This window comes from Mesoplodon bidens (genome assembly GCF_964165515.1).
Source record: "Mesoplodon bidens genome assembly, chromosome: 19".
Classification (NCBI taxonomy): Eukaryota; Metazoa; Chordata; class Mammalia; order Artiodactyla; family Ziphiidae; genus Mesoplodon; species Mesoplodon bidens.
Window position 1 is genome coordinate 38,331,641 of NC_138179.1, and position 25,956 is coordinate 38,357,596.

Consider the following 25,956-nt stretch of genomic DNA (forward strand, 5'->3'; position numbering starts at 1 on the left):
GGGCCCTCCCCCGGCCCCGCCTCCCTGTCGGCGGCCTCGGCCGCGGGCGCGTCGTTGGTTTCGGGTTGTCAGGCAGCCGCAGCGCAGGCGAGGCTGCGAGGGAGCCGGCGGCGGTGGGGCTGCGGCTCGGCCACGACCGCTGTCGCGGCCTGAGCCCTTCCACCCGCCGCCAGCATGAAGGACAGCGGGGACTCCAAGGACCAGCAACTCATGGTGAGAACCCGTCAACCTCCCCCTCCTCGACCCCATCCCTGGTCCCCCGAACCCACACCCTCGGGCGGCCTCCGGACCATACTGTGTGGCCCCGCTAAGAGGACACTCAGGGTCAGGGGCTGGGAGCGTCCAGAGCAACGTGCCCCGAGTCGTGCATGTCAGGAAGGAGGGCATCATGGCCACCCTGCTAAGGCCTGGGAAGTTAGCCAGGCTTCAGTCCCACTCCCCTTTTACACCTTCCCAGCAGGACCCCCCACCCACCCACCCACCTGTGCAGATGGGGCTCTGGAACAAGACTGCTCTCTGATCCAGAAAAGCCAGGGGCAGGGAGGGCTTTGACCTACCTGCCTGGGGAAGGAAGGTGGGAGTTTCCTGGTGAACCAGAGCATGCCAGCCCGGTGGTGTCAGGAGTTTAAAGTGTTTGGGGATCACAGGTAGGTAGACAAGAGCCCCCAGGTACCAGAGGAGCTGGTACAGGGTTGAAGGTAGCTGGTTATTGGTTTGCAACACAGATGCTGCCCAAGTAAGGACTCGAAACATTTCCGAGAAGTGCTGGAAGCAACCAAGATGGCCCCTCATAGCCCTGGGGACCGGGGCAGAGGAAGAGGTGTGAGTGGGGGGCACGGGAGACAGGTGGAGACAAAGACAGGTTTCGGATTATCAGTGGGGCCAGACTGAGTGATGGGGGGAAGACTCAGTGACCCCAAGGCCACTGCTTTCTCCCAGCCCCCTCCCCACACCCTAACTTCTGGGATCTGGGAAAGGGCCGCCATCACCAGCAGGTGGGTGGTAATGTAACTGGAGGATAATGCGGCCCCCAGAGACTCCCGCCTCTGTAGGGTGTAGGGTGAGCTCGCTGCTCCAAAGACGAACCTCAGCCCCAGGCCCCCAAGCAAGCCCGGGGCTCTGGAACATCCTCTCTGGCAGTTTAGAATTGTCTCTTTGAAAATGGCTTGCCTTGGCTTGTGTGGTGTGCACCCCTGGGGCAGGGATGGAGGGGCCTTCCCTGCCACCCGTGGAGTTTGGCTGAGGAGGCCGGTGTGGGCGGCCTGACAGGCAGTGAAGTGCCTCTGAGAGTGAAGGATTCTCACCTGGCATGAGGGCCCATTAGTTATACCCACACACACCCCTTGGTGCCCCACAAGGGCAGCTATTTCCCCTTGATCAGTAGAAGAAGGAGCGCCCCGTCTGGGGGGAGACCCAGGCCCAGGATGAAGACCCACCATCTCTCTCTGGCGGGAGGATAGAGGCAGGTGGGAGCCTCCGATGGCACTGTCCTCAGGTGGGGATGCAGTCACTGGTTGTCAGCATGAGGAGGGGATGTCCCCTGGGCCCCCGTCCCACCTCCCGCCCACATCATTCACAGATGCACAGACAGGCTGCTCCACTGCCAAGGCCTCCAAGTTCAAAGCCCAGGGGGGCTGCAGGTGCTTAATTTGGGGTGTGACTGATGCAGCCTGGAGGAGCAGACAGCTCTCTCCGCTGGGGCTCTCCCTGGGGCACAGGCTCCTGGGAAGTTCATAGACTCAGACAGAGCCCACACTCTGTGGACCTGGTACCCTCGACCTAGATGGTAGCCTTGAACCACTGAGTTTTCCTTAAGATGAACCAGGCTTGGATGGCTGAACAGAGAGGAACCCATGGGGCTGGTCCAAGGGAGGATTCCTGGGGTCCTCTCATCCTTGTCTCTGCGGCCCGGCACAGCCCTCTCCATCTAATCCCAGGGGTCTGGCCTTCCCTCCCAGGTGGCGCTCCGGGTCCGGCCCATCAGCGTGGCGGAGCTGGAAGAAGGAGCCACCCTCATCGCCCATAAAGTAGACGAGCAGGTACATGGGGCTGTGGCTGGGAGCTGTAGGGCAGGGCAGAGGTCTGCTCACACCTGGTGGGGGCAGGAAGGGCCCTTCCTCTGCCCTCTGAACTCCTTGTACTATTGACTACATCATCAAGGAAACCACAGTCCCTCTTCCAGGAAGCCTCCCTAGATTGATCCAAGGAGAGCTAAAAGCTTCCCTGGTCTGGGGGGGAGGGGGAGCTTGAGCCCCTCCCTCCAGCCCTGAAAAAATTCACACACCTTCCACGTACCCATGACTTGACTTCCCCACCTTAATGGGTCTGCTACCCGTAGAGCACGTGTTCATAGCGTCTAGAGCTAATGCTCACCTCCAGACTGTTCATGTTTTGCAAAGTCTTTGGATGTCTATTTGCTCTCTTGGTTCTCCTGTCAACGTGATGAGGTGGGCAGGGCAAGCCCCACCTCCGTTTACACAGGAGACAAGAAATATTTATCAAGTGCCCACAACACGCTGGGGACAGTGCTAGGAGCCGGGAAACCACGGTGAACAGAAGAGACCCTGTCCTCCCTCTGTTGCCAGTGCAGGGAGATGAGACTTAAGTGAAAGAATTGAATCATGAACATAGGAGTTTGTAGCCAACAAGGGCTGCAAAGAAATGTGTGGAGATACGAGAATAAGAGGGAACTTGACCTAGACCCAGAGGTCAGGGAGGGCTTCCTTGAGAAAGGGTGCTTGAGCTAAAACAGGAGGGATGAAGAAGAGGTCATTAGGAGTGTGCTGAAGGGAGAAATTTCAACCAGAGGGACTTGCATGTGCAAAGGCCCTGTGGTGAGAGGGATTGTGATACACTTGGGTAACTGAGACAAGGCCAGTGTGGTTCAAGCCAGAGAGAGAAGGGGCGAGAGGAGTGAGATAAGTTTGGCAGCGTGGGCAGGAGCCAGGCTGCACACTCTGTAGACCACGGCCAGGATGGTTTCTGGGGTAGGCAGTTGAGGACTCAGGTCTGGGGTGGGGATGGGCACAGTGGTGGGGGCAGGCTTGGTGCCTGGGTAGAAGCATCATGGGATATGGCCTCTGGGGACCCCGAGAGCAACCCCTTGCCTCTGCTCTGTGGCTGCTGCTGCTAGCTTCTCCTGAGTGCCCAGGCTCATCAAGGTGGCAGGATGTGCTAGGAGGTCAGAGGAGTCAGGGTGGCGCAGTGCACTGCAGAGAGAGGCGTAAAGTGGGCACCTGCTGGCCTTGAGCCCGGCAGGCTGGACTCAGGAAGCCCAAGGGCCATGGTAAGAAGACCATAGGTGGACAAAGCCTGTGATGCCTGCCTGCCTCGGGGTCCCTGGGGCAAGTGCTCACCCCACCTAGCCTCTTCCTTCAGCCCAAGTGAGCTGTGGCCACAACAGAGCTGGGTGGCACCAGCCTCCTGATTTCTCTTCCTCTGTGCCCTCTTGGAAAAGGGTAGCCTTCCTCAAAGACCTGAAGGAAGGCAGGGGAGGGCTGGGAAGAACCCATCTGAAGGCCTGGTGGGAGCAGCATGCATGCACACAACAGCCATGTAGTGTAGGTTCTATCATTTACCAGCTGTGTGGCCTGGGCCAGGCTGCTTCCAGAAGGCTCAGTTGCCTCCTCTGTAAGTGGGGACAGTAACCATAATGCCTCCTCTGGAGGGTCTTCAGCCGCAAATGTATGCACGGTGCTTCCCCAGGGCCTGGTACCCAGTAGGCATTTAATAGCTGTGAGTTATCATCTATAAGTGACTGAGAGTGCCCAGGGCTGCTGGATTGGCTGATGAGAGGGGCCAGCCATGAACGGCCAGAGAACTTGAGAGGAGAAACCTCCTTCCAGGCAAGGCCACTCCCTGTTTGTCCAACTTGTCCCCAAGGACATCAGGTCCTCAGAGGTGGGACAATGATGCTCTCTCTCTGGGCTGCTCCTGGCTCCCAGCCGGAGTGGGGGCTAAGAGATATTAACTGATGCTGATGGAAACGCTCTGGTCCAGGGCACAGCCCATTGTGTGCCCACGCACAGCAAACACTGGCTCCTTTCTGTCCCTGCCAGTGGAGAGGGAGGCCGAGCTGCGCCTCCGAGAAGGTCCCAAGGGCTGAGCGGTCCCAAGTGCTGAGCAGCCCCAACGGGGCTGCTCTTTTGTCAGCTTAGACATGGAGAGAGTGGTCTGAGCAGCGTGGATTCAGGGCTCTCAACACAGACTCCAGGCCCTGCAGGGAGAATGCTAAGCTTCTGGCCCCCAGCATCTTCTCTCCCTGCTGGCTTCAAAGATGCACTTGCCTGGGACTTCCTTGGTCCAGTGGTTAAGACTCTGCACTTCCACGCCAGGGGGCCCAGGTTCGATCCCTGGTCAGGGAGCTAAGATCCTTCATGGGATTCTGCATGGTGGGGCCAAAGAAAACAAAAAAAAAACCAAAGATACATTTGCTTGGGCTGCAGTTTGGGAGAAACCACAGCAAGTGGCAAGCTGGGAACCTCTGAAAAACCAGCCACCGCTCAAGTGCTCGGACCAGTAAGGTGAAGTCCAAAAAGTAAAATGGATAGCCTCGCCCTCTGGCTAGGCCCTGCCCCCTGACCTCCATCCTTCTCCGGTGACCCCCATGGCTTCTCTGTGGCCCAGGCCTCCCAGGCTTGCATCGCTGGCCCTGAGGGAGGCTGGGGGCTGCAGGCTTGGCCAGCCTCACTGATGGGCCAGCCGCTCTGGTCCTTCTCCCGGAGGTCTGGAGCCCGGTGGGCTGGCAGGGTGAGTTTGGGAGCATCCCCAGGACCACAGGGCCTTCGAGTCTTTTCCCAGCAAAGGTGCAGCTGGGCCCAAGCATCCTACACAGCACCCGGCCTCCGCTAAAGAGACATCTGCTTGGGAAGCAGATCTGCCCTTTACCCGGCTGCTTCCGTTGCTCCCTTGGTTGTGGCCCTCCCTCACGGCCCAGCCCCGCAGAAGTGCTCCCCAACCCAGCCTCTGCTGGCCTGGGGTTCTGGGCTCTGCCTTCTCTGTGATGCAGGGCTTACTTCACCCCTGCTCCTGCTGTCCCGGGCTAGCGGGTGGGGAGCCGCCGAGCAGAGCAGCCCAGAGGTCACCACAGAAGCCTGGCCCCTGGTGGTCAGCAGGGAGGCGATGCTGCCAAAGCCCACCAGCCGGTGGGTTCTGAGCGGGCAGAGGTGGACCGAGGCCTCAGCCACCCACTGGCTTGGGCCACCGTGAGGGGTCCTAGGACTGCCTTGCTTAGAGCTAGGCGTCATTCTCCTGCAGATGAGGGAGACACTGTTCCCCTAGCTTTGCAGAGGTGGACACTCACTCGGCAGAGTGTCCTCTGGGGACAAGGGGAAGCTGGAGTTAGGGTTTGGATTTGTCATGAGGTGGTCCGGTGCCTGTGGTCTTACCCACCCCCATCGCCCCATTTGATTCGGGATCATTGTCACAGCGCCGTCTTAGAAGTCTTCACGGGCTAACGCATGCCCAGTGCTTACCCAGCAACTGGTGCGCAGTCAGCGTTTAATAGAGGTTAGTTTACCTCCAGGGCTGACACACGGGATGGTTTCAGGCCCCAGAGGTAAGTGAAACCCTGGTCCACCTCCTGCCCGCCCCCTTCTGGCTTCAGGGCTCCCTGTCTGGTGGTCCCCAATCTGTCACGGCCACACCTTTGTGTTCATGGAAGACTCAGGTAGGAGCTTGGTCTCCTAGCATCTGGGGCAGGAATAGACCCTGACGCCAGACCCCTCAGGGATGCCACTGATGACCGCAAGGTGTAGGGACAGCCTGAGAGGTCGCTGGGGCCCAGAAGTTCCAGAACAAACAGCTCCCTTCCCCACCCCACAGAGCCCGCAGCCTGCTGATCCTCCCCCCAGCCCTCCAGACCATGTTTGTCGACAGGATTTAAGTCACCTGACCATATGCATAATCCCACAATTAGCCTTTATCTGTTCAAAGCCCAACTGTCACCCCCGCCCCCGTGCCCCTGGGGTCCTGGGGTCCTGTCGGAGGAGCCACCAAGGGGCTTCCGGGTCCTGGTCTCCATTTCCTCATCAGAAGACAGTATGTTAAGAACCTGCTCCACTGTTGGACTTCCCTGGTGACACAGTGGTTAAGAACCCGCCTGCCAATGCAGGGGACATGGGTTCGAGCCCTGGTCCGGGAAGATCCCACATGCTGCAGAGCAACTAAGCCTGTGAGCCACAACTACTGAGCCCGCGAGCCACAACTCCCGAAGCCCACACGCCTAGAGCCCGTGCTCCGCAACGAGAAGCCACCGCAATGAGAAGCCTGCGCACTGCATCGAAGAGTAGCCCCCGCTCACTGCAACTAGAGAAAGTCCACGCGCAGCAACGAGGACCCAACGCAGCCAAAAATAATAAATAAATTAATTAACTAATTAAAAAAGAAATAAAGAACTTGCTCAGCCCAGCCCAAGAGCTGTTGAGAGGATTAGAGGCAATCCTGTAAGGGAGAGCTGTGCCATGCAAGTGCAGGCTATTGTGAAAGGTGAATAAAGTATAAGGTGACAGATGCCGAGAGTCAGAGACTGTGAGTGTTGTGGGAGCAGCCCGGGCGCTTTCAGCCCCACTCACCTGCCCGGGGGCGGAGCCCCCGGTGCACACCCACCATCTGGATGCTTCTTGGTTCTGTGACCCCAAAGGAGGGTGACTGGGAGAGGATTCAAGAAGTCTTTCCCTCCACCCTTAGCTACCACCCCGCCCATCTCCCCAGCCCCCTCCCAGCCCCAGGAAACCACTTTCCGTCTCTGTAGATTCACCCGTTCTGGACAGTTTGTAGAAATGGAATCATACAATATGTGGTGCTTCATGTCTGGCTTGTTTCACTGAGCATAATGTTTTCGAGGTTCATCCACGTTGTAAGACCTTCCCTGGCGGCCCTGTGGTTAGGACTCCACGCTTCCAGTGCAGGGGGTGGGGCTTTGATCCCTGGTTGGGGCACTAAGATCCCCCAGGCCACGGGGTGCAGCCAAAAAGTAAAAAAAAAAAAAGGCTGCATCCACCTTGTATCCTGGGTTCGAACTTTATTCCTTTTTGTGGCTGGATACTATTCCAGGCTATGGTTACTCTGCATTTTGTTGACCCGTCCATCAGTTGATGGGCATTTGGGTTGCTTCCTACCTTTTGGCTATTATGAATAATGCTGCCAGGATGCAAGGATTCTTACACTGAGTGCCTGAATGGGTACAAGGTAAGAGTGCAGGTTAAAAAGGCAGATCTGTGGGCCCAGTTCCCCAGAGATTTTCATTCAGTGAATCTGGGTAGTGCCTGGGAATCTGTATTTTACAAGCTCCCAGGGCAACACTGATGAAGGCATCTGTAGACCCATGAGAGATGCAGCCCTAGACAATCTTGGTCACACGTCCTCTCACCCGAGGCCTCAGGGTCTTCAGAGTCCTGTAGGCATGTGGGGACCTGGCCAGGACATCAGCCAGGTGTGGCTCTGTCCTGAGCAGCCAGCTGGGCCTTGGTGGCTTTATGAGCTCAGCGTTCTGTCTTTTCCATCTAGCCTGAAGGCTGTCAGGGCCCAGGGACACCCTTCCTGAGATCAAAATCTCCTTTCTTGAGTACCCACAGGATGGTACTTTTACAACTAGAACTATGACCAGCCATGAATTTTCCTTCTTAAAGAAAAAACAAACAAAAATCTAGAAACAGCCTTACAGGGGTGATAGCCACCTGGAATCAGGCTTTTGTTTCGCTGGGTCCTGTTTACACCCTGAGAATACAGGGGCTATGGGCTCAGCTCCCAGGACTGGAAATGATGTCTCCTAGGCTGGGGCCTCCCCAGATACCCGTTCTCTGCTGGGGCTTCCTGAGTAGGTGAGGAGTGCTGGCACGATTTCTTCTCTCAAGGCTACGGCCTTGTTGGTCCTCCCAGACTTCCAACTGGGAAGCACTTGAGGCCCAGAGAGTTGGTGCAGTTTTCCCGAGGTCACACAGCAGTATGGAGCCTGAACCCAATTTGCACATCCCCTCCCCTGGAGATCTTTGCTGCCAGTTTGGAGGCTTGAGGAGGAATAGTCTAGGTCAGAGGTTTTCAACTGGGGGCGATTTTGCTCCCTAGGGGACATTCGGCAATGTCACAGCTGGGACGAGGCTGTGCCATGGACTCTAGTGGGTAGAGGCCAGGGCTGCTGCTAAACATCCTACAACACAGCGGACAATTCCTGATAACAGTGATCCAGCCCAAAGTGTCAATAGTGCCAAGATTGTGAAACCCTGGTCTCAGTTTAGCCGTTTGGAGGCCAGAAAGAAGCGGTTAAAACTGCAAAGCCAATCAAAGCCCGGCAGCTGAGTGGTGTGCAGCGGGAAGAACTCCCGACACACTTTGTTCATGGTATTACTCACCTAGGAGATGCTGGCGAGGAGCCTGGTCCCTAATGGGGACACAGGCTATGGATGACACTCTCTCCTGAGCCTGAGGCCCCCTACTTCCCTTGCGGGTCTTGTGTTTCCAGGCCCAAAGCTAGAACCGTGGAAAGGTCACAGTCAGCACTGAATGAAAAACAGGTCTGGAGCTGGAGGCAGTGGGGGCAGGGAGAGGTCAAGCCCGGGGGCCTCTGCTGAGCTAGGAGGCCTGGACCAGTGGGGACAGAGCCCTGCTATGCACCACCCACCTTCCCCACTCCCGGCCCTGCCTCCAACCCTCCCACCGGCATCGGGAGGGCCCTGTGCGTCCTGTGTGGTCAACGTGCCCCTTGAAAGCTCCCAGAGTCAGGTACCCAGCATGCCACAGGCACGAACATTTAAGATGCAGAGCGGCTTCCCTGGTGGCGCAGTGGTTAGGAATCCGCCTGCCAAGGCAGGGGACATGGCTTTGGGCCCTGGTCCGGGAAGATTCCACACGCCGCGGAGCAACTAAGCCTGCGCACCACAACTACTGAGCCCGCGAGCCACAACTACTGAAGCCCGTGCGCCTAGAGCCCATGCTCCGCAACAAGAGAGGCCACCACAAGAAGAGCAGCCCCCACTCGCCGCAACTAGAGAAAGCCCGCACGCAGCAACGAAGACCCAACACAGCCAAAAATAAAATTAATTAATTAATTAATTAATTAAAAAAATATAAGATGCAGGGAATTGTGAAAGAGAGCTCCCAGACTAGCCCATTCCCTCAGGGCTGAGGGAGGAGCCTGCCTCCAGTAGTGTATCAATTTGTAAGGCTGCTGGAACCAAGTACCACAGACTGGGGGGCTTAAACAACAGAAATATGTTCGTTCACAGTTCTGTGGCCAGAAGTCTGAAGGGCTGGCTCCTTCCGAGGCTGCAAAGGAGAATCTGTTCCAGGCCTCTGTCCTCGGCGTGCAGATGGCCATCTTCTCCCTGTGTCTCTTCCCATCATCTTCCCGCCACGTGTGTCTGTGTCCAAATTTCCCCTTTTTATAAGGACACCACCAGTCCTTATAAAGGGACCGCATCCTAACTTAACCGATGATACGTACAACAACCTTCTTTTTAAATAAGGTCACATTCTCGTCAAGAGCCTCATTGAAGGCGTCATCTCCAATCCTGGGGGATTGGACTTTAATATTTGAATTTGGGGAGGACACTGTTCAACCAGGACAGGCCCCAGGAAGGCAGCTGCTGGTCCAGAGGCAGGGGTGGGGGGCCTGGTGGTTAGGAGCCTGGATTCTGGAACCCAACAGCTCTGAATCCAACAAGCTCTGTACTTGGCAGTGCAGCTTTTGGGTACCAATCTGATTCCTCATGATAATCCTGAGATGATACAAGTGCCTACTCTAAGCTGTTGGGGAAAATGAGAAAGTGCGTGCAAAGCACGTAGCACTGCATGTGGCACATTCAAAGCTCCCTCTGTGCAGCTTTATTGAGAAAACATTCCTTGGGCAGATGCTGGGTGTCAGCCTGGGTGACATTTAGGACGTACAGGAGCCTCCCAGAGCGGGGACAGCATGTGCCCACAGAGGGGCCCCAACGTCTCCTTCTGTGGCCACCTTGGGTCTGTGCTGTCGAGATTCCTGGCAGAGAGGACAGGAGGAAAAATCCCTCCTGCCTTTCTCACAAGAATCGCCAGTGATTCTGAGCTGAGGCCGTCTGTCCACAGCCTGCCTCTTACCTCGTGGCCTTGCTAGTGCTTTTCCCTCGTCTGCTTTCCTCACCTCACATTCCTCAGCCAACTCTTACTCATCCTTTAAGGCTCAGTGCTGGGGACTTCCCTGGTGGCGCAGTGGTTAAGAATCCGCCTGCCAGTGCAGGGGACACGGGTTCGAGCCCTGGTCCGGGAAGATCCCCCATGCTGCGGAGCAGCTAAGCCCGTGTGCCACAACTACTGAGCCTGTGCTGTGGAGCCTGCGAGCCACAACTACTGAAGCCTGTGTGCCACAACTACTGAAGCCTGCGCACCTAGAGACCGTGCTATGCAACAGGAGAAGCCACTGCAATGAGAAGCCCACGCACCGCAGTGAAGAGTAGCCCCCGCTCGCCACAAATAGAGAAAGCCTATGTGCAGCAACAAAGACCCAACACAGCCATAAATAAATAAATAAATAAGCTTTAAAAAAAAAAAAGACTCAGTGCTGGCGCCACCTCTTCCAGGAAGCCCTCCTGCAGGGGAAAACCTGGATCACGGATCACATGCCCCTCCACTATGCTCTGACTGCCTCCTGGAGCTCGGCGCTTGTTATTACAATGATCTGTTCCCCACTCCACTGTGATGTCAGAGGCAGGAAACCACATTTCATTTTCTCTCTCTCCTCGAGGGCCCCACTTAATGCCTTGTCCATAGAAGGTGCCCAGCAGTCGTGGTCACCCGGCCTGAACTCCCTGTGCAGCCCACAGCACCCCACCCCACCCCAGCCCTCCGCGGCTCAGCTCCAGTTCACCTGGCTGAGGGGCACAAGGGCTCCATTGTATGCCAGAGTGGACCAGGCTGGGGGTGATGCTCTGAAGGGTGGGGCGCAGGCTGGGGCCCAGACAGATGGAGACGCAGACAAAGCCCTCTTTAAGAGGGGATCGTAGCAGCTGTGCTGACAATGTCCTGATTCTCAGGAGTCTGGATGTCAAAAGAACCAAATGCCGATGGTGCCATAAACTTGGCAGTGCCCAGAGGTCATTTGAAGGTGATCAGTGGGTGCTGGGCATCAGTGCACACAGCTCACCCACTCCTGCATCAAAGGTCCCTAGAGGGTGGCCCTCAGGCCGCTGGTGCTGCCAGTATGCACAGGAGTTCTGGCACCGAGGGTGAGAGCTGTACATCTGGTCAAGTTCCATTGCGTTCCACTGGCACCCACACCTGGGGACTTGCGGGCGGGTGTATCTTCATTTGGGTCTGAAACTTGATCAGGGCTCCTGCTGCTGGCGTTAGAGCCCTGAACCAGGAACTGGATCCTGGGACAAGCTTACAGGGCACTGGGGCTGAAGCCCTGAGGTGGTGGCTGGGGACAGGTGGGCACCCCAGGTACAGCCGCAGGCCCTGACACCCTGCACTCAGCTCACCATGGCCACCCAGCCTCTGGCAGGCTGTGAGGGGGCCTCAGTCAGTGGCCTCATTCTTGCCCTGCACAAAGCCCCAGCCCAGCCTGTCTGGAGCATCCCCTCTAACTGGCTTACCTGGAATCCCATCTGATTGGATAAGACCTCTGGGTGAGGGTCCTGGGTCGGGCCTCCTAGGGAGCTGTCTTACCTCTTCCTTCTTCTCTCCTCCATTGAGAATCCCAGAAGGGGGCCCTGCTGGGACCCCAGGGGTCTTAGGCCAGTTTAGACGCAGTGAGCACAGCTGTGTACCTACTGGGATGAGTCTGGTGGGAGCTCCAAGGCTGTGGTCCTCCCAGCACTGGGCCTCCTGAATCCTGGTGCTGGACGGGGGTGCACCCACAGGGACACGTGGATCTCCCAGGTCCACGGAGCCGGGCCGGGCTCCCAAGTCAGCCTCCTCTGTCAGTCAGCTCCCTCTGCCCCTCCAAGGGGCTGCCCCTCATGTCTTGTCTGCTCTCAGGTCCTCTTTGGGCTGTCATTGGCCCTGGCTCCCCTGCTGACCCAGGAAAGGAGCGCCATCACTGTCTCTGCGACCTTGGCTGGCTCTAGGACAGTCCATCCCCCTCAGTGCCTTGTCCTTTGTCAGGACTCAGTTTACCTCCTTGGGCCCGGCGTTCCTGGACACAGAGCATCATCCCCACTCCTTCCCATGTCTTGAGTGAGGAGGGGTGAGGTCAGTGGTCAGTGTTGACATTGGTACGGGCCTGGGGCTCCCGGGTGACCACCAGCCTCCCCTCGGGTACCTTTGCAGATGGTGGTTCTTATGGACCCAATGGAAGACCCCGACGACATCCTGCGGGCGCATCGCTCCCGGGAGAAGTCCTACCTATTCGACGTGGCCTTTGACTACACTGCCACCCAGGTGAGGGGGGCCTGGGCCCAGGGACACGCAAGATCCTCTCTCTGCCCTTTGACCCTCTCAGGAGGGAGTCCTTGGGGGACCCTGCCACCGACCCTCAGCCTTCCTTCCATCACTTGCTCTCTCCCCACACATGCAAGTGTGCGTGTGCCTGCGTGGTGCATTCAGAGCCTCCTGCGTGGACACCCCGGTCAGCACGCAGAGGCCACCCTACACGGGGACCCACACAGCACACCCCACAGGTGGCCCCTATGGGAGCTGGAGGAGAGTGCTTGAAGCCCATCTGGCGCTGGGAGGGGAGCTTCGGGAAGCTGACACCCTCCCAGGGACCCCCATCTTGCCCATCTGCGGGATGCTCCCAGCGGCAGGTGTAATGCGTGCGTCCTCGGGGCTGGGGGCTGGGAGCCGGCGGTCGGGGGAGGCGTCTCAGGTGTCACGAGCTCTCTTTCAGGCTGGCATCCCCCCATGGGGTGAAAGCAGAGACATCCATCCCCCAATTCCCACCCCCACTTCTCTGGGGCCAAGGGCTCCAGGGACAGAAGCTGCTGCTGTTGGGAGCCAGGATGTGCCCGTGGGCCTGTGTGCTCTGCCCTGCCTGTGCCCAGGCCCCTGACGGGTCTCCTCTTTCCTGCAGGAGATGGTGTATCAGGCCACCACCAAGAGCCTCATTGAAGGTGTCATCTCAGGCTACAATGCCACTGTCTTTGCCTATGGCCCCACAGGTGAGGGGGAGCCCAGCCCACGGAGAGGACTGTATGCCCTGGTTGTCCACTCTGAGAATCAAGCCCCCTTCCCCTCCACCGCAGAGCTAGTCTGGCCCCAACCGGAGCAGGATCCGAGGATGTGGCTGATTAAAGCCACCCTCCCCCAGGGCCCTTCGGACCCAGAGCCCCATCCCCAGCCAAGGATACCATCTTCTCCCCTTCCCCCGCCACCTCCCTGGCCACCTGGGAGGGTCCAGCCTTGAGGACAGACCCAGGTTTGCCAGGAGCCCCTGCGCGCCCGGCCACTGCCCTGCTCACCCGCCCCTCCTGCCCTGCCCCAGGCTGCGGGAAAACCTACACCATGCTGGGCACAGACCATGAGCCCGGCATCTACATTCGGACCCTCAATGACCTCTTCTGTGCCATTGAGGAGACCAGCAATGACATGGAATATGAGGTGTCCATGTCCTACCTGGAGGTGAGTCCTCCCTCCACCCTGTCCCGTGGGCTTGGACAAGAGGTCCATAGGACCGGGCTGGCTCACCTCCCTGGGGCCAGGTCACGGGGCAGTTTCCTGGGGTGCTCATCACTGCTGCTCTCCCATGTGCAGATGGTCGGCCTCACTTTATAAAAACTGAGGCTCAGAGAGGTTAGGCAACTAGATCGAGGTCACACAGTAAGTGAAGGAGCAGGGATTCAAACTCAGGACCCCAGGGCTTTAAAGCCGAGCCGTGCCCGTTGTGCCACACTCCAAAGTAGCCTTGTCGCTGAGCACAGACCTCAGCTATCCTCCCAGACGCCACCCTCCTGGGCACACTCCTGAAAGCCAACCCTGTCTGCCCTTCCAGGCTACCTGCAGGCACTCAGTGTATATAGGTACAGGTGGGAACTGCACGTACACGGACAGGCTGGGACCTGCCAGCCTTCACTATCTTGCCACAGCCTCTGATGCCCACCTGTATGAATGCTACCACCAGGCAATGATGGGTCAGCGGGGGTGGCTGGGGGGCGAGGGACACACAGAAGCCAGAAGAGGCAGGAGAGCCAGTGGGCTAGATGCCATCTGGCTCCTGGCCTCTCCGGCTCCCTCCGGGAGCTGATAATCTCCTGGGTGACAGCTCAGGAAGGGCAGTGAGATATTACTGCCAGCAGCTGCTCCAGCCAGCGTGGTGTTGACTCAACCAGCAAGATGCACTTTGGGGGCCTGCAAGGTGGGAGCAGGTGAAGGTAGAGTATGGGTTGCCTAGCAACAAACAGGGCTTGGCCATGGGTCAGGTCCCATCCCCTGTCCCGTGCCTGGCCAGCCTGCAAAGGGAGTTCCATTTGGTTCTGAAGCCTTCTGTACCCTTGGCTCTGGCAGCCCGATGTTTCCCTCTGGATGCTGAAGCCCCCTATGCCCACCCCCTAGAAAGGAAGGGGTCTTTCTCCTTAACCAGGGTTTCCCTGAGAGGAGCCTGGAGCGCCCGGGAGGGACAGAGAGACTGGCCATTGCCTGAACCTTCTGCCCTTGGTCTCCCGTTAACATCTGTCCCCTGCCCCTCCCAACCTGGCCCATCAGATCTACAACGAGATGATCCGGGACCTGCTGAACCCTGCCCTGGGGTACCTGGAGCTGAGGGAAGACTCCAAAGGGGTAATCCAGGTGGCCGGGATCACCGAGGTCTCCACCGTCAATGCCAAAGAGGCGAGTCTTGTGTAGCCAGCCGGGCAGTAGGGAGGGACACTAACCTCCCGGTGGGGATGGGCAGGAGCGGGCTGGGCCCTGCAGCCAGGGAGCAGCTGCCCGCTCAGCTGGGCTGGGGCTGGGGCAGACACAGAGAATCCTGGATGACACACCCCCAGCCACGCAGACCCTGGGGGCTGACCAGGCAACCAGCCTCCCAGTTTACAGACAGACCCTGACCTCCCAGGCCCCGCAGCACACAGGGGGCCGACCCACCCCTGCCTGGGCCCCTTCCCAACCTCTCAGATGCAGGACGTGGGAGCATCCCCACGGGTCCCCAGGAGTGGCCTCCCTCCCCCGTCCCACCCACCCAGATCATGCAGCTGCTGTTGAAGGGGAACCGGCAGAGGACCCAGGAGCCCACGGCCGCCAACCAGACGTCCTCCCGCTCCCACGCCGTGCTCCAGGTGTCCGTGCGCCAGCGCGGCCGGGTCAAGAACATCCTGCAGGAGGTGCGGCAGGGCCGCCTGTTCATGATTGACCTGGCTGGCTCTGAGCGGGCCTCCCAGGTGAGGCTAGCTCCCCGTGGGGCTGGGGAGAAAGCCTGGGGGACAGGGCAGGGATGCTGGCCGCCCAGCTCCCCAAGGGGTGGGGGTGGGGACTGTCCCAGGGAGGGCAGGGATGAGGGGGATCCCGAGGGGAAGCGACTGAGGGATGTCTCCGATGAGCAAGAAGGATGGGGGGGACCCTGGGGAAGCACTCAAGGGCTGTTTGTGGGAAGGGGCCTGGGAGCGTGGGGATTTCTCCAGGGAAGGAGACATGGCTGCCCCGGAGGAGGGAGGGCCAGGCAAGAGAATGAATGGGCCCAATGAGGAGCTGGGGCAGGGGGGAAACAACGTCCCCCGACGGGGGGCACCCTGGGCAGAGCCCGGGAGGAGGCCCTTGCCAACCACATCAGGGAGAGAAAAAGATCCATCACCCATTTCTCAGCATTTGTCCCCCATCACTAAGCCCTGTCCGCCTGGCCCTGAGCCTGGGCCCAGGCCCCCTCCTGCGGGCAAACTTGGAGGTTTCACGGTCACATGAGTGCTGGGGCTGGGTGATGTCACCATTAGCACTGAAGCAAATGCAAGGGACAGGACAGCGCCAGGGAGATGTAACAGGGCTTCATGTTTGAACATGTGGGGTTGGTTTAAACAGGGTGGGGTTGGAGAATCACACCACTCTCTTCCAGTAAACGCCTGAGGGCTTCCTGGAGGAGGAGTACAGGGGAGCAGCCAGCTCCCCGCGGGGGGAGAGGGTGTGCCCCGCGGCCACTGGAGTGAGTGGGTCCCAGCTTCACCAGGCTGGGCAAAGACATCTCCCGAGGGCGGCTGTAGGCAGAGCCTCCTGGGACTTGACACTGTCCTGCTCACACACCCACTTACATACACCTCAACCCATTTCCTCACTCACAGACTTTCTTATACCCATATACATGCTGTCACATATACACGTGCAATTCACACACACTCACTCCCCGCCTCCACACACACACACAAACTTCCCTCTTCCATCCCTGAAGCCTGGCGCACCCTCTAGAGCCGTGTGCCCATGGCCGGGCCGGCTCTCAGCTGAGCTGCCTGGGAAGCCATGACCCACCTCCATCGCATTCTCGGCGCTGCCTTAGCTGTGCCGCGGGGCTAGCCCCAGGGCAGACGAAGTGCCAGGGTCTCAGCCCTCCTCAGAAGCCTCTTGTCCCCCACTCTCGTTCAGAGGCCTTCCGGTTCTCTGACCTTCTCGAATGCCCTCCTTGACCGCAGGACAGAGGGTGGGACCAGGCCCTCAGCATCTCTCCCTTGCAGGGCCCCGGGGGAGAGGGAGGGGTTTACCACTCAGGATGGCCCGGGGCAGGGAGTCACGCCCACTGCTCGCCCCCCAGACACAGAACCGTGGGCAGCGCATGAAAGAGGGGGCCCACATCAATCGCTCGCTGCTGGCCCTGGGCAACTGCATCAACGCGCTGAGCGACAAGAGCAGCAACAAGTACATCAACTATCGTGACAGCAAGCTCACCCGGCTGCTGAAGGTACCAGCTGCCACCGGGCCCAGTGCCTGGCACCCAGGGTGGGGCTGCCAGCGTCACAAGGAAAAATACAGGACACCTGGCTGCATGTGAATTTCAAAGAAACAAAATCTGTTTGGGTATAAGTATGTCCCATGCCATCTTTGGGACATACTTAAACTAAAAAACAAAAAACAAAAACCCACTTGTTATTTATCCAAAATTCAGATTTCACTGGGTGTCTTGTATGTTATCTGGTGACTCTCACCAAAGACTGGGCTGCCTCTAACTTCCCACCCCAGGGCTGTGGGTCTAGGGGAACTGGGGGTCGTCTGGATTTGGGGGTTCAGGTGGTCAGTCAGCATCATGGCTCCCAGAGGCTGCTGTTGGGAGGCCCCGCTCCTGGCTGGGCTCTGTGTTCGGTGCCTCAGCACCCACTTCCCAGTCCCTTTCATCTTGTCAGCGAGTCTGAGTTAGGGGATTACTATTTCCATGTTCAGATGGGGAAACCGAGGCACTAAAAGGCTAAGTAACCTTCCCAAGGCCTCACACTAGTAAGTGCTGGACGTAGGGTCTCAGCAGAGGTCTGTCTAGGCTGATAGCAGAGCTGCAGATGGCTTAATGCTCGCTGGCCATGGGCCTGCCAGCATCACTGCACTTACAGCCTGGGAGGTAGGACAGTTAATTACTGCCACCCTCGAAACCCAAGGAAGCTGAGGATTAGAGAGGTGATGGAGCTTGCTTGGAGTCGCCCAGCTGGTAACTGCTGCAGCCAAGGGCTTTGTCTCCCGCCAAGCCCGCAGCCCCGCTGTGCACTCTCTGTCTGTCCAGGAGGGCATGGCAAGCCCAGGGCAAGGGAGGCAGTGGCCACAGGCCAAATTCAACCTTCATACAGAGGTCCCCATCACCCCCCTCACTCCAGCCAAGACAACAGTGCCACCAGCAGTCGGATAAAGGGGGACCTGGGAGGCCAGAGGGGATGGGGGAGGGGTCCAGGGCCCCACGGGGCTCTTCCCCCTCTGGTTCCCAGCCAACCAGGGCTGCTGCCTTTCCTCGTTCTCAGGTATGAGGGGAGGAGAAGGGAAGCCGGGAGACCCTGACCTGGATACTCGAAATTTTCAAATATGAACTTTGGCGAAGAAGCTGGAAGAGGGAAGAAGGGGGGACAGCAGAGGAGGAGGGGAGAGTCCTGTGATGCTCGGCTTCAGCACCTGTGAGAGTGTGTGCGTGTGTGCGTGCGTGTGTGTTCGTGTGAGATACAGAGAGGGAAACACACACACACACACACACCACAAGGACATCACGAACAGCCTGGCAGGAGCAGCGTGCAGGAAGGCAGGGCCCTGCTGACCACAGCCCGCCCTTGGCCCCATCCAGGATTCCCTGGGGGGAAACAGCCGAACGGTGATGATCGCCCACATCAGCCCAGCGAGCAGTGCCTTTGAGGAATCCCGGAACACCCTGACCTACGCTGGCCGGGCCAAGAACATCAAGACCAGGGTGAGGGACTCCTGGTCTGTCCCCCAGGGCCCGCCTTCCTGGGCCAAGATTCGAGCCCCTGGACTGATTCCAGGCCCTGTCACCGCACCGCACATTCTCTGGAACCAGCCACCATCGCACTGGCCCCACTCCCCAGTCCAGCGTCACCCCTGTGCCCTTCCCTGTTGCCTGCCGGGAAGCCCACAGCCCTTGAGGGTCCCCTTCTTCTTGTGCAAGGTCTGTGCGCCCCGAGCCCCGTCGTCCCCTTCCATCTTCCCGTTTTCATCTTCAGATGCTCATTCAGATGTTCACCTTTCCAAATCCCCTAATCCTAATAGACATAATAGAGGTGACCGTTACTACGCACTTATGTCGGGCCCTTTATCAAATCATCTCATGTGATCCTCAAATGAGGCAGGCGTTATTTCTATCCCCATTTCACAGCTGAGGAAAATGAGGCTGAAGGGAGTTAAGTGACCTCCCAGTCCCAGGGCAGTGATGACGCTGAGACTGGAGCTGTGTCTGCCTGGTTTCCAAGCCCACGTTCTCACCCTCTCCGGTGAACGTGTTAGAATCCTCGCTATCTGTTAGGATGTTGGTTTCCACCCGTGTGGGTAGAGGGGTGGGAATTCTAAGACAGGATTTCATGAACATTCTCCCGACACTACAATTCGCCAGCCATTGTTCCAGGCACTTTATGTTTTACCCCAACCCTCAAGGAACTTAATGATGGGAGGAGCCAGGTAATAATAATACTCTGAATTGATAGTTCAGAGTATTATTAACAGCAGGAAAGGATGCCGACGGTCGGGGATGGGGGTGCTGGTGGGGTCCCCTGTAGCTCTTTGGAGACTGTGAGAGGGAGACAAGGATGGGGAGGAAACTTAGGAAGAGAGGGAACAGTAAGGGTAGAGGTTCCAGAGGCAGGAAGGAGATGGTGTCGGTGGTGGGAGTGGGGCATACAGTACAATGGTTCCTTGGCTGGAGCAGAATGTTCCTGATGGAGCAGTGAGTCAAAAGAAAATCTAGAGGCAGTGGTGGGGGAATTAGGGCATTCCCCCCAAGCAGTAGGGGGCCACTGGAGGTTGAGCAGGGAAGGCGGCATTCTAGGAGTATGCCTCTGGCGGACGCACGTAGTGTTGAGAGGTTGTAGGCTCAGAGGCAAGGAGGCCATTACTGTCAGAAAGATTAGGGGTAAGAAAGAGAAAAGAGAGGGCTTCCCTGGTGGCGCAGTGGTTGAGAGTCCGCCTGCCGATGCAGGGGACACGGGTTCGTGCCCCGGTCCGGGAAGATCCCACATGCCGCAGAGCAGCTGGGCCCGTGAGCCATGGCCGCTGAGCCTGCGCGTCCGGGGCCTGTGCTCCGCAACGGGAGAGGCCACAATAGTGAGAGGCCCACGTACCGCAAAAAAAAAAAAAAAAAAGAAAGAGAAAAGAGGAACCCGCAGGCAGGCCCCGGCGTCCAGGTGACCGTACCTGCTCCCCTCCCATCCCCACAGGTGAAGCAGAACCTGCTCAATGTCTCCTACCACATCGCGCAGTACACCAGCATCATTGCCGACCTGCGGGGCGAGATCCAGAGGCTCAAGTGCAAGATCGACAAGCAGGGTGGGCGGGGCCGGGCCCGTGGCCGGCTGGAGCGGGGCGACATCTGTCACGTCCAAGGTGTGTGTGGGGGTCTGTGCCCGTGGGAGCCCGTCTCCCGAAGCCCGTCCAGGCCGTCTCAAATTGCTCAGGGGTCAGGCAGGGCTGGGTTCAAAGCTAGACTCAGATTCTTTCTGGCTGGGTAGCCTTGGGCTAGTTATCAACCTCTCTGAGCCTCCAGTCCTTCAACGGTCAAATGGAATCATGATCTCTGTTTCAGAGACTCGACCTGAGGATTAGGTGGTATCACACGAGTGAGTGGCACGTGGGCGTTTAGCTGTGCGGGGCGTCACTCTCGGGGCTGCAGTGCAGGGCTCTGAAACTGTGCCTGGCATCACCAGAAGGGATACGGTGCTCATACGTTTTCTGTACTTGCTATGATGATTTTCCAACAGGTGGCAGTAAAGTGTCTAAAGGGCACCTTTTATTAGTTGACGGAAAGGTGCTCTAAAGGCTGGCGGAAGCCCAGTTCATACGGAGAAGCTGGGAATCACCTTTGGGTCATAGCCTGAAGACTCAGTGCGGAAGTGGGATGTGGGAGGGGTGTGGTAATCTAGGAGGTCTTTCTGGAGGAGGCGCTTGCACAGGAAGTCATTTGGGAAGAAAGAGAGGGGAGGGCCCCAGGTAGCCCAGCCTTTCCTGGCCTGACCCTTCCTCCTCCACTGACCTCCCCCACCTGCCGTTCAACGGCCAGCCAAGGTCCAACTGCACAGCGAGAAGGGTGAGGAGGCCGAGATGGAACAGCTGCGGGAGCAACTCATCAGCGCCTTCCAGGAGCAGATGGACGTGCGGAGACACCTGCTGGAGCTGGAGAACCACGCCATGGAGGTGCAGATCGACACCTCCCGCCACCTGCTCACCATTGCGGGGTAAGCACCCCCGGCCTGGGACAGGGGCTGGGAGCTGGAGATGCATGCTGTGCCTCCCACCGTGGCCTGAATCCCGGGTCTCCCTCGGGGGTGGGGCTGCGGCAGCTGGGAGCACGAGAAGTCACGCAGGACACTCAAGTGGAGGGAGGAGCAACGCAAGGAGTCCTACACCAAGGACGACAGTGAGAAGGACTCGGACACAGGCGATGACCAGCCAGACATCCTGGAGCCCCCCGAGGTGGCCTGCGCCCGGGAGAGCATCGCTGCTCTGATGGGAGAGCAGAAGAAGCTGCGAAAGCAGAAGGTGCCTGGGGTCTGGGGGTCTGGGAGAGTGGGTTTGAGAGGCCCCAGCAGGAAGGGGCTGGGGGAGGCCTGTGGGAGCAGTGGGAGCTGGGAGCTCAGGCCACAAATCCCCTGTGACCTCACTAAACTCCTTCACCTCTCTGTGCCTCTCTTACTCATCTGTAAAATGGGAGTAGTCAGCCCTAGTAGGGTTGTTGGGAAGATTAAACAAATGCCTTTCACATACCAAGGACTCAAAAAATGGTAGCCAATATCATAATTAGGATTTTCCAGATCTCTGCCCTCTGTTCTGGAGCATATCCTCGCCAGGGGGTTTCAGGGTACCATGAGCCCAGAGGGCACCAGCTGGGCTGGGGCTCAGCAGATCCACGGAGCTGGTTCCAGGGATGGGTTGTGGTCAGGACGGCAAGAAGGTAGGCACAGACGGGCCCCTCAGGAGCAGCCCCTGGTTGCAAGGCCCGAGAGGCAGCTTCGAGGGTGGGCCTCGGAATGGGGCTTCAGCCGGGAGCCCAGAGTCCAGGGACTGGAGGCGCGGGGACAGGCTCAGCGGTGGGCGAGAGCCCGCCTGGCGATCACCCCGCTTGGTCCCCAGCTGACGCTGGAGCAGCGCTGCCGAGAGCTGCGTGCGCGCGGCCGGCGCCTAGAGGAGACGCTGCCGCGGCGCATCGGCTCCGAGGAGCAGCGCGAGGTGCTCAGCCTGCTGTGCCGCGTGCACGAGCTCGAGGTGGAGAACACTGAGATGCAGTCGCACGCGCTGCTCCGCGACGGCGCGCTCCGCCACCGCCGCGAGGCCCTGCGCCGCCTGGAGCAGCACCGTAGCCTCTGCGACGAGATCATCCAGGGCCAGCGGCAGATCATCGACGGTAGGGCCCGCGCCCCGCGCGTCCGAGCCGCCCACGGGCCCCATCGACCCGCGGAGGGCCCGAGGGCACGCGCTGAGCCCTGCCCCTCCCGTGGCAGACTACAGCTTGGCCGTCCCGCAGCGCCTGCAGGAGCTGTACGAAGTGTACGTGCGAGCGCAGGACGAGGGCAGCCTGGAGCGGGCCGCCATCATGGACCGCGTGGCCTCTGGGGCCCTGCAGGTGGGCGCCTCGGGCCTGAGCATGTGCACACGTGCTAAGGAAGGGGCCGATGCCCAGGGCAGTGCGTGCAGGTCGTTGGCATGGCGGTGGGACCAGGCTGGCTGGTCCCCAGGGAGCTGACTCCTTCCTTCTTATCCCACCCAAAGGCTTGCCCAGCCTGAGTAAGCTTCCTTTCTCGGCATATTCTTCTCTGGCACTTGTCCCCGCCCAGGGTCTGGGGGTCCGGTTTGGCTATCTGAGATATGACAAATGGCCCCAGACGCCCTCCCAGGACACCAGGCCACCAGGCAGTGCCACGGGGGATGCCTAGCCTACCACAGCTTGTCCCTGGGGACCCAGAACAGGCCACTGCCCTCTGGGGCTCCCAGACCATATTACAGCCCCAGACACCCTGTGTGACTTTGTCACCCTGTGCTGTTACCCGGCCCAGGACCAAGTCTTCTGACTGCCCTTTCTCCCCCTCCCCAGGACAGCTCCTTGCCCAAAATTAGCAGAGCAGGAACCTTGCTGACCCCAGAGTCTGACCCAGAGAGCGTGAAGACGCTGAGCTCCGAAGCCCAGCTCCTGCAGGGCAGCTCTCTGCCTCCGATCAGCACAGAGAGGTGAGGCCAGGGGCCACTTTCTGCCAGTCCTTCCTGCCTGAGCCACCACGGGCTGTGTCCCAGAGATGCCAGCCCAGATTAGGGCTTCCTGGGGAGGATGGAGCAGGAACGAAAGCGGGGAGGTGGCACAGGTCTGGAGCCAGGACTTTTGGGTCCTTTCTCCCTTTACACAACAGCTCCCCCCTAGGGTGGGGGTGGGACCGCAGTGGGACCAGCCTGGTCAACAGATGCCCATCCTCCTCTGCCAACCTCAGTGAAGCCAACCACGTGTTCAAGGCCAGTTCCGGAGCCTGGCAGGTGAAGAGCTCCTCTGTGCCCACCCCACCCCCCATCCAGATTGGCAGCCTGGTGACGCAGGAGGTGAGCACTGGGCACCGCTGGCCCGATGGGCTCCTCTGCTGCAGGTGGGAGTACCAGGGTGGACACCCAGTGGTTGGGATGGAGCCTTTCCAAAACAGCCCCCTGGGGACATAGGGTCCCTGCTGTGTCCAGTGGCTTCTCTTCCCAACCAATTCGTCTCACAGGCCCCTACTCAGGACAGCCTGGGCAGCCTGAGCAGCCGGATCAACTCCTCCCCTGACAGCAGTGAGAACCTGTCAGAGATCCCTTTGTCCTGCAAAGGTGTGCCCCCTGCCCACCCTGTCAGCCTGAGCCTGGCATCGTCTAAACTGCTCAGATCACCCAGCCCAGAGCCCCTTCCTTCCCTCTGCACTGCTGAATACACCCATGCGTCGGGTGCTGACCGTTCTAGAAAGAGAGGCACCAGTGCCCAGAGAGGATTAATGACCTGCTCTGTCCACACAAAGCTGGGGGCACAGTCAGAAACCAGAATGGGGAACACATGGCACTTAGGATCATGCCCCACCTTCCCACTCAGAAATAATTGTAATAGCAAATATAGACCGAATCCCTACCCCCTGGCCATAGGCTATGCCCATTATCTCAGTTACTCCTCATAACCTGGGACTTCCCTGGCAGTCTAGTGGTTAAGACTCTGCGCTTCCACTGCAGGGGGCATGGGTTCTATCCCTGGTCGGGGACCTAAGGCTCGGCCAAAAAAAAAAAAAAAAAAAAAAATCCTCACAACTCAGTGGGGTTAGTTTTACCATCCCCAGTTTACAGATGAAAGTAAGGCTCAGAAACTTGCCCAAAGTTTCTTAAACAGCAAGCAAGGGGGGATGCTTTGGCAGAGAAGGGATGTTGGAGGTGCAGGAGGGGGAGGAATATGTGGCCTTGATCTCGGGTTGGGTGCTCCTTTGTCCCGCCGCAGAGAGGAAGGAGATCCTGACGGGCACCAAGTGCATCTCGGTGAAGGCTGCCCGGCGACGCTCTCGGGCCCTGGGCGCCGAGGGGCGCCACCTGCTGGCACCCAGCATGGAGCGCAGCAGCCTGTCCCTGCACTCGCTGAGCGAGGCGGACGACACGCGGCCACCCAGCCTGCTGGCCTGCAAGCGGCCACCCAGCCCCATGCTGCAGCACGCTGCCAGTGAGGACAACCTGTCCAGCAGCACGGGTGAGGCCCCATCCCGGGCAGTCGAGCATCGTGGCGATGGCCCTGGGCCCTGGCTGCGTGGCCAGAAGAAAAGCCTGGGCAAGAAACGGGAGGAGTTGCTGGAGGCAAAGAGGAGGAAGCGGAGGTCCCAGTCCTTTGAGGTCACAGGGCAAGGGGTGAGTCCAGGGGCAAGGATTGGGGGGTCTGGGCCCCTGCCTTGCTGGTGGGGCTCTGAGGGCTGGATTGCTCCAGCGGCCCCAGGGTACCCCTAGCTGTGCACCACCCTCCATGCCATATCCCCCCAAGCTGGCATAGCAGCTGGGGCAGACCCCTGTATCGGATCCCCATGCGGCTCCCACCTCACCTCACTGCTCTCCAACCAACACAGCTCTCTCGCCCCAAGACACACCTCCTGGGGTCCCATCCCGTGCAGAGCATCTCGGACCACAGGGTGCAAGTGTGCGGGCACCCAGCCCCTGGTACCCGGCACCTGGGAAAGGTCACCCTGCCTATGGCCAAGGTCAAACTCTCTCCAAGCCAGAACACAGGTCAGTACCAGCAAAGGAGGGGATGGGAGGGGAGCGCTTGGTCAGCCCAGGGAGGAAGCACGTTGAGCTCCCTGCCCTATGGCTGCCCCTTGCTGGAAACTGGGTTCTTGAAGAATATTTGTGGGACTGGCACCTTGGGGTTGTGCCCCTAGGGAGTTCAAAGCCACTGGGCGATCAGAGGGGATGGAGAGGCATTCCTGAAGCACTGCTCGTGGCCCTTCCCCTGTTGCAGGCCCTGGGGACTCCTCACCCCACGCCGTCCCCTCCAACCCAGCTGGTGTTTCCCAACGGGCTACCCGGGGGCCCCGCCTGCCCCATGGCACAAGCACCCATGGCAAAGATGGACGCTTCGCACATAACTGAGGGGCCCTGCCTGGAACCGGCCCTCCTGCCCCCAAGACTGAATGGGGTGTGGCAGGAAATGGGAGATGGAGGCTGGGCAGACGGGGGTGACCTGCGAGCAGGAGCTCAGGATCCCAGAAGGCTGGGACTCCTGAGACCCAGGAACGGTGAGGGCGCCTGCCCAACACTTCCCGTGCTTGCGGTGCCACTGGGAAGGGGAGGTGAGCCCAGGAGGCACGGCCGGGATGGCAGGGCTCCCTGGCCTCCCAGCCCTGGACAGAAAACCCTGCTGCCAAAACCCTGTTCTGAGACCTGTGGCCCGACTTGGCCTCAGAAATGGGGGGGAGGGAACTGTTAATGGGACAGGGCTCCTGGGCCCACATCTGGGGCAGGAGCATTCACATGCTGTGGTTGGGGTCGGGGAGGGAATCTGGTTTTGTTACTTAGCAGTGGCTTCCGCCCCCACCAAGCCCCCTTTTTAACAATAAAATCCCATTTGAGTTTTGATGGTTGTGTTGGAAACTAGACCTTGTCTGAAATGTGGGGTGGCCGTGACTGATTAAGATTCAACCCAACTCCCCACCACCACCACCATCACCCCCTAGTCCCCTGTGGCTGGTTGTACAGCACCAACCTACAAACACCTGGGGGAAAGCAGTTTTCCTCTAGACCCTGAGGTCTTTCCCCAGGAAGGGCGGGACTATAAGGCCCATTCACGTCCCCTCCCACCAGCCTTCCCCCCTCCCCAGACCCCCTCCCAGGAGAGGCCAGAGACTTGGGGTGGTCCACATCCCAAATGAAGTGGCCACCCCCTGCGAGTCGGGACTCAGAAGTTGC

The 25,956-nt window shown here is 59.1% G+C and overlaps 1 protein-coding gene across 1 annotated transcript; it reads left to right on the plus strand.

The window, feature by feature from the left end:
- On the plus strand, positions 1-25,436 carry KIF19 (kinesin family member 19). The gene is made up of 20 exons (XM_081217951.1): positions 1-213; positions 1,959-2,039; positions 12,241-12,351; positions 12,983-13,070; positions 13,394-13,530; positions 14,611-14,736; positions 15,090-15,284; positions 16,637-16,783; positions 18,137-18,259; positions 19,737-19,902; positions 20,576-20,750; positions 20,856-21,054; positions 21,646-21,916; positions 22,014-22,135; positions 22,604-22,737; positions 22,992-23,097; positions 23,262-23,358; positions 24,008-24,405; positions 24,618-24,777; positions 25,010-25,436. The coding sequence occupies exons 1-20, from the start codon at positions 175-177 to the stop codon at positions 25,138-25,140; spliced, it is 3,006 nt and encodes a 1,001-aa protein (XP_081074077.1). The 5' UTR covers positions 1-174; the 3' UTR covers positions 25,141-25,436.
- Positions 25,437-25,956: the final 520 nt, after the last annotated feature.